Source organism: Athene cunicularia (assembly GCF_003259725.1).
Source record: "Athene cunicularia isolate RWA chromosome 1 unlocalized genomic scaffold, athCun1 chr1_part2, whole genome shotgun sequence".
NCBI classification, from domain to species: domain Eukaryota; kingdom Metazoa; phylum Chordata; class Aves; order Strigiformes; family Strigidae; genus Athene; species Athene cunicularia.
Window position 1 is genome coordinate 58,792,465 of NW_020799092.1, and position 7,723 is coordinate 58,800,187.

The following is a 7,723-nucleotide window of genomic DNA, read 5'->3' on the forward strand; positions in this document are numbered from 1 at the left end:
CGGCGGGACGGGGCGGGCGAGAGGGGAGAAGGGCCGCGGTGGGACGGACAAAGGCTGGCAGACCCGCCCGGCTCCATCCTGCTCCTGCACGGTTAACGGAAGCACCCCGGGGCCTCAGACCGTAGCACCTGCAGCAGCTTGTTGCTGCTGCCTCCAGGGCGGCCTTGCCCCACCTGTTAGGTTGGTAACGGCGCCGCGCACCAGCCAGCCCGGGCACACCCGCCAGCCCGGGCACACCCCCGCTCCCGACACTTGCCCTGGCCTACGGTGTGAGCCACAGCAAGGTGAAAGTCAACTCTTCGGGGTTTATCGTGACCTTAATGTAAGAAAACACCATTTTCCCTAGATTGTAGCAGAAATTGTGCTAATACGCAAAACTGTTCCTGGATATTAGGAAGAGCAGGTGTGTTTGGATGCTGACAACCCCAGCTGTGTGTCAGCACCTCGCTGCAAGATGTGTTCGGCTGAACAGTGGTGCTCTCCCCTAAGGAGTCTGAGCACTGAGGCTCCTGAGTAGAAGCAAAGACACAGCAGAATTATTAAAACCACATGAAACTGAATTTCTTGGTGTTTCGTTGTGTGATTTCTGAGGCAACTCTTGCAAGTGTTTCAGCACACTACAGGAAAACAGACTACACTCAATTCACACAACCATTTTAGAGGTGAAATAAACAGTTTGGAGTCACAACGCTAGGAGAATCCTGAAAAAATAATTGTATTTCAGCAGGCATATCCATAGTTGGTAACAGTATCCCATGATCACTGTTACCAAGTTTCACAGACTTTGTTAGGTGTTTGAACATAGGCCTGCTTCTCATCAAAAGGACAGAAATTTCCCATTACTACCTTTAATGCTCTTTTCTCTAAAACTTGGATCAAACTTGAACTCGGGGTAGAACAGAACCAGGAGTAAAAAGATAGCATGTCATTTTGTCACTATTATATAGTCAACTTGATTAAAGATGCAAACACATTTTCAGTTTGCAAGATTTTACATTTTTTTCTAATGAAAAGCATACATGCTGTAAATTTTTAAAAAGCAGCTTTCACTCATCCTCCCTTGAACACAATCAGAAATTATGTCAGAGATTAAAATGGAGTCTTTTCAGAACACAACTACTCCAAATAGGTTAAGCAGCAGATAGCATTTAGGAGTAACAAAAACCTCAGTACTACTGCTACCTGGCAATATGAAAGTTGTTTTTCTGGTTTAACAGGCTCTGCCTCTATTACATCCCATCCTTGCAAACAAGGCAATTTTCACTCCCATAATGACCTCAATCAGATGATCTCAAAGTCTTTTAAAGATCTAAAGTTTATTAACTCTTAAGTCTTTCAGTGATTTACCTTGCCATATTACAGCTGCTAATGATGAAATCCTTTGCATCATAATGTATTTCCAACATCGGTAATGGAGAAAAATCAAGTAAAATCATTGCACGTAGTCTCCAAATTATGCCTTTCTCGCACATTAATCTTAAAATAAGTAATTTGCAACATAATACTCCTAATACAGATTCTCTCTTGCCTGTAAAATATGTGTACTGTTTTCTTGCTACTGTGTGGATTTAAATATCAGATACACAGTTACAGAGTTAGTAGCAAGGTAAAAATTACTGCTTCCCTTCCTGGCAAAGATTTATTTTGAAATTAGCCATGTACAAGGACGATGTGAATTACACAACACTGTACAGAAGTCATACACCGTGACATCTCAAAATTGCAATGCAATTTCTTTCCTCCCTTTGTTCTCACTAACTGCTATTTAAAATCAATGCTACAACATAATACTAATTAAACACTCTTATGTAGCACAGCTGATTAATTTATGCCAAGATAATGAAACGAAATTTAACCAATGATAAAATAATGAAGTAACACATTGAGAATCTGATAAAAAGCTCTGGATGAAAAATCCTTAATAATGATTCCTACAGTTGGCTTCAGTAGAACCTTTTTAAGACTCAAGTTAATTGATTCCTAAATTAAAGCATTTTTGAAGGCTAATCCAGTGTTTCAGATAGAAAGGTTTAGAAATTATCCTGAGTTACATGAAAGAAACGCATATAGACCAGAAAAATCACTGGGAATAGAAATTAGGAAATATAGCTTAAAAAAAATCCCCTCAAGGTAGTAAACAACTCATATTAGGGTCTGTACTGAGGATATATCTGTGCATTTGAGAAAGGGAGAAGATACGGTCAGTTTTGATCAGTGAAGCTGTTTTAAGAGAACAGATATCAAATTTCAGCAGCAGTTGGCCAAGAAACTTTCTCTCCCCTGCAATGCAACTCATGAGCTTACAGGAAAACTATTCTCAGACACATGGCAAATATATTTTCAAGTGGAGAAAATGAGCAAAAAGAGTTCAGCTGATGTCTCATAACTGAGAGACCAGAAAGAATTCTAATAGTTGTCACTATTCTGGCAACTTCCCCCCCAGATATTGCATGCTAGTATCATACTAGACTTCAGGGGGTTTTATTTTATTTTTCTTTCTCTTACATCACCTCAATAGTTATTACCTAAAAGTTAATTTCTCATCAGACATCATTCGCCCTCATTAAAGTTTGTAATCCTTTAATGTTTATAACGTGAAAGTTGTGGGTTAACTTTAGCAAAGTCCTCTTATGGCATGCCATCTAGTGGTTTTCTCTCAGAAGAGACCAGCTTCTGCCTTTTCCAAGACTGAAAAAGTCCTCAACAACAAATAATGACACAAATTATTTTCCACTTTTTCACTCTAAAAATTTATGTAATTATAGTACTAATAGTTGAAAATAATACTAAAGAATGGAGTGAAAATTGCTAGAGTATACCTTAAGTATACTGTTTTTCTCTTCTACTGTCCTACTCCCCAATACCTTGATTGTACAAAATATTATATAAAGATGTAATTATTAATAATAATGATTTCACAGGTAAAATTATAGGCCTAATGACTATGAAAAACGTCTATGACAAAATATGTAAGGTAGTGAAGTGGTGCTCTATCATAAACGTTTAACAAATGCAGCTGTAAACAAATACAGTCACACAGCTATATTCCTATCTTTAAACTTGCAAGAACTTAATAGTACTGAAAAAACATGAGTAAAGGCAAATTTGCAAAGTATCTTTAGATCTTAGTCTGGATATTTTAATCGGGGCTTATAAACTTGTAAGTTAACAGAAATTTTCAAAAGAGTCTGGAACTGTTTCCATTGAAATGTTTGAAAGAACCTAGATGTGTCAAGAAAGATCCACTATTTTTTTCATACCACTACGTAACATTCAAGGTCACCAATAATAAACAATTAAATCTATAAAGTATACATGTTTATATACAAAGTCTTTGTAAGACCCCAGTACTAAAGTCTGTACCATGTGTATGATACTAACCTACCAGCTAACCAAGAAACCTGTTCCTGCTGTCACCTTAAGGGGTGGTCTTCCTTCTCCCCCTCACCCCTGCAATCTTGGGTTTTCCCAGTGCTTCCCCTGAGTCAGAATTAAGTGTTTATGTGGGCAGCGAAGTCAGCCAGTTCAAGACAGTGATTCAGCTGAAATCTAAAAAACTGTTATTTTTGGTAAGCCTCGTTTTCATTGCACGAGATCCCTGATCTCAGTATCTGCATAGTCATAAAGACCCTGGCAGTGGCTGGCAAAAATACACAACCAAAGGTGGGAGAGAAGGGCAGGATCATACTTTTCTACAACTTTTTTTTGATTTCAAAAGTTCTATAATACCTGTATTTGTTAACATACAAATACAGATTAAAAAAAAAAAAAAAGGATGCAAATACTCTGTTAATAATAAGTTATAAAAGGAAATACACCAAAGGTTGGGTAGTACAACAGCTGAGAATTTTCTTAAAACCATTTTTTCCAAGAAATGGGAAGCAGTCTTTAGATTACTAAATGTAAGTGGACACTGGGACAAAACATGTTTTTATGAAATTATCTTTAATTTAAAGACAACTGTCAGTAACAATAGATTAATAATTAACTTTTTTTTTTTTTTTAAACTTTCAAGAGGTTACACCATGTTGAACATTACATTGGCCATCTCCACTGGTCAGAAGGAGGTTCTTCAACTAGAGGCTCCCATGGTTTCCACTGTATCATTTTTCTTGCCAGGGAAAGCTCATTTTCAGCCTGTTAACAAACACCATACACAAATTCTTAAATTCTGTACAACTGCCGAAGTATTAAATGACCTCTATTTCAGTTCATTATCTCAGTGATGTCACTACCTATCACATTCACAGACCACCACCAGTTTAATCTATAAATATCAAAAGGAACTGTGTGTTTTGGGGGGTTGGTTTTTGTTTTTAAAAACCATATTGAATCACCCTCAAATACAAAGACAGTTTTCTTCACCTAGTCATTCCCAATGACAACTTCATAATTTCCAGTCTATTTGGATTATCTCCCAATATTATTCAATCATCTGCCCTTTACACTGATTTAGACTCTGTAAGAAGGTAGCATGCTATATATGTAAACATAATAAAGCAAATGTGTTGTGTTTGGTTTTATTACAGTCATCCCAATCCCTACATGACAATTCATTTTCAGATTTTACCTGCACAATGACTTCTTCTATGTGACCACTGTTCAGTTTGTCCTGCAGTTTTTGCACATCAGTCTCCTGTGTATTCAAATACATATAAATGAATGCTTTGTTTTACTGAGAAGTAGAAAGCCCAGATAAAGCATGAAAACAATAATTTAAGCAGATCACACTCTAGTCTTCCTCAGAACTACCATCAAATTAGCTGCCTTCTGTCGTTTTACATTATCAAAGAAATCTCACACACTTTTCTTATTGGAAAACAAACATCAAACTCTCAATGATAAATATGAAAAATGGATACTATTAAATGACATTCAAAGAAGCATTAGCAGCTAAGGGCTTTAGTATATATCTGGTAAGAATTTTGATCATGGCTTTTTACAAAATGATATGCAACCTTCCAGTTATCACCTTAAATACACAACAGCAGTACAGCACAGTTTAATGTACTAAAAAGCATTTTAAAATGTCAAAGGCAAGGACTGTGATATGATAATCTATCGGTAAGAGAACATGCATTTTTTAGTGCAAATGTGTGGAAACTACCACTGTTTTATGAATCTTAAAAAAAATGCTTTCTTCATATTTTCACAGAAAACATCAGTGAGAAATTATTCATTTTAATATACCATCAAAATATTCCATTCAATAACAAAAATAAACCTCAAGACGTAAATTATTTCTGAACTGATACCTGAAAGTTACATATACTCCTGAAAAACACCCATTCATTTTGAAAATCATTCTCATCCTAAAAATCTTTTCACGTGTAACGTTTATGAAACATCACTGTACTTACCGTTTGCACCAAATTAAATCGTTGATTTACAATCTGCTCAGTGTATTTCCTATATGCTGCATCTTTAGGAATATTTTTCAGGATGCCAAGGATTTTTGTGTACAGTATTCGCAGGCGCTGAAGTGAGCACAAGACATGGTTAGAATACACAACTAGAATTATTTAACTTCTTGTCCTACTTAACCTACTAGCTATCTATCTATACACAAAATATAGAGGGTTACGGTATTCAATCCAGAAATGTAGGATTAACAAAATAACTAACACTGAACTACAGGACTGTCTTGGCTAAGACTGGGATTTATCAGGATTGGGAAGTTACCACTATCAGATTCCTCAAGAAAAAAGGAAAAAAAAACCAAAAAAGTAAGTTGCAATCTGAAGCACATTTGATGCAATATGGAAACAATAAAAGCTGTGTTTCTAATACTAACCATACTTCTAAAAAAATGAGGCGAATTCATGTCTAAACAATCAGTTTCTGAAAAATTACCTGGGAAAGAAACAAAAAAAGCACATAAGCTACCAAAGCATAATGAGATTGATTTTATTTTTTTGGGACTTCTCCTAATGCTGGTGCAAAGCTCTGAGTGACAGACAGATCTGAATTAAACTAAAACGTGAAACTTCTGTTGCTGGATTTAAATGCAGTGATAAAGGACAGACAGGGTGGAAGAAATTGCAGCTTTTGAGCCATATGTTGGCTGGGTAACCGCATCTAAATGAAGAAGAATGGATTATCATATAGGAACAATAAAACATAAAAGCAGATACTGCAGTCAAAGAAATACAAAGCAAAAACAGCAAATGAAAAGGGGACTGGCATAGAATCTATACTTCAACTAAAGCACTGTTGATTTCTTTACTCATGGCTTTAAGTCACTGAAAAAAAAAATGTAGTAAACTCAGCCAGAAGTGTCTGACAAGGTTGTGGACTGCTAGAATCATCTGTACAGAACAATAATGATTTCTTCTATGGTTCTTTTTGATAGTGTTCTTAACTTTTGGTGGCAAAAGCATTTTTGAAATAAAATTATTGCATGGTAGGAAATTTCAAAGCATGAAGAAATGAAAGTTACTGAAGTCCTTTCAAAGCTTATGCCTCCTGAATATGCAAGAAAGATGTGGCAAACACAGTTTTACTATTGAGCCTGTGGAGATTAAAAAAAAAAGTACTCAATTGTTACAAGAATCACGTAATGTAGTTCCCGAGAAGCACTTAAGTGTTCCAATCTCAACAGTGCTAGCCATCACAGGGCCTTGAGGTGGCTTTGCACCACTTGGTTAGCCTCTATCATGTAAGACTAGCCTACCCTCTTAGTATAGGTGTAAGTTATTTCAGTACTTGTTGGAAACACAACATAGCAAGGCAGCAATAATCTGTATGCTTGTGAAGTAGAAATTATAGTTATCAAGAACCAAATTTAAAGATTTCTTTGCTTTTGCACTGGAGATAAAAGAAATTAAATACTGGTTCATAAAAGTACTTATACAAAGGAGGTTTCTGAAATTAGCACATGCGACAAAAAGTACATGTGCAAAGTAACTCCTAACGATATGAATTAAAACTTTAAGTAATTTGCTTCCTTTTATCACTGAGACTTTTTGACGCTTTCATTAAGTTGTCATTGCTTTAAAGTACACAGCATACCTACATACACAAATATGTAACAAAAACCTTTGATCTCAGTGACAATCCCCAATAAATACAGAACAAAACACGTGACATACCTCATGAGGGTTTTCAGATACAGCCAATCCTACAAGTCCAGTGGTCTGCACAGAGAGCATAAATATGTCTAACATACCAAAATATGGAATCCCATGCAGGTTACTTTGATTTGGCTCAACATACACCTGACGGGGACCGTCCTGGGCATAAGCCTCTGCCTCCCACCACACGCACGGGACCTCACAAATCTGCTGCGTTTTGACCGGCGCACACGACGGGGAGAGAGCGCGATAAGAGGGAGCAACTCACACTACAGAGTGGCTACTGCAAAGCCTCCCGGGTGGGGCGAACTCCGCTTTACCCACCTCCTGCTCCCACACGACGAGCCCGCTCCCTCCGCTAACGGTCGCTGCTGCCCCGCAAGCAGCTGATGCCGGGCCCGCCGTCCCCCGTGGGCTCGGGGGGAGAACCAGGCCCTTTCCCCGCAGGGCGCTCCACTCTCACTCCACCACCCAGGCACTCCCTACCCTCTCCCCAGACACGGGACGGGAGTCGGCAGCGCAGGACGAAGACGCGGCAGGCTGTCCGGCTCAGGGACCTCCGCGGCGCCTCACCTTCCTCAGCGCCCCCGCCATGGCTGCGCCGCGCGAGACGCCCCCTGCACCACCCGCCGCCGGGCGCATGCGTAGCG

The 7,723-nt window shown here is 38.3% G+C and overlaps 1 protein-coding gene across 1 annotated transcript; it reads right to left on the reverse strand.

Moving 5' to 3' along the window:
• Nucleotides 1-2,484: 2,484 nt before the first annotated feature.
• Nucleotides 2,485-7,717, reverse strand: NDUFA5 (NADH:ubiquinone oxidoreductase subunit A5). Its single transcript, XM_026868448.1, has 5 exons — nucleotides 7,647-7,717; nucleotides 7,092-7,136; nucleotides 5,361-5,477; nucleotides 4,571-4,636; nucleotides 2,485-4,137 (listed from the first exon to the last, which is right to left on the reverse strand). Exons 1-5 carry the CDS (start codon nucleotides 7,713-7,715, stop codon nucleotides 4,036-4,038), a joined length of 399 nt encoding a protein of 132 aa, XP_026724249.1. The 5' UTR covers nucleotides 7,716-7,717; the 3' UTR covers nucleotides 2,485-4,035.
• Between the last annotated feature and the right edge of the window lie 6 nt (nucleotides 7,718-7,723).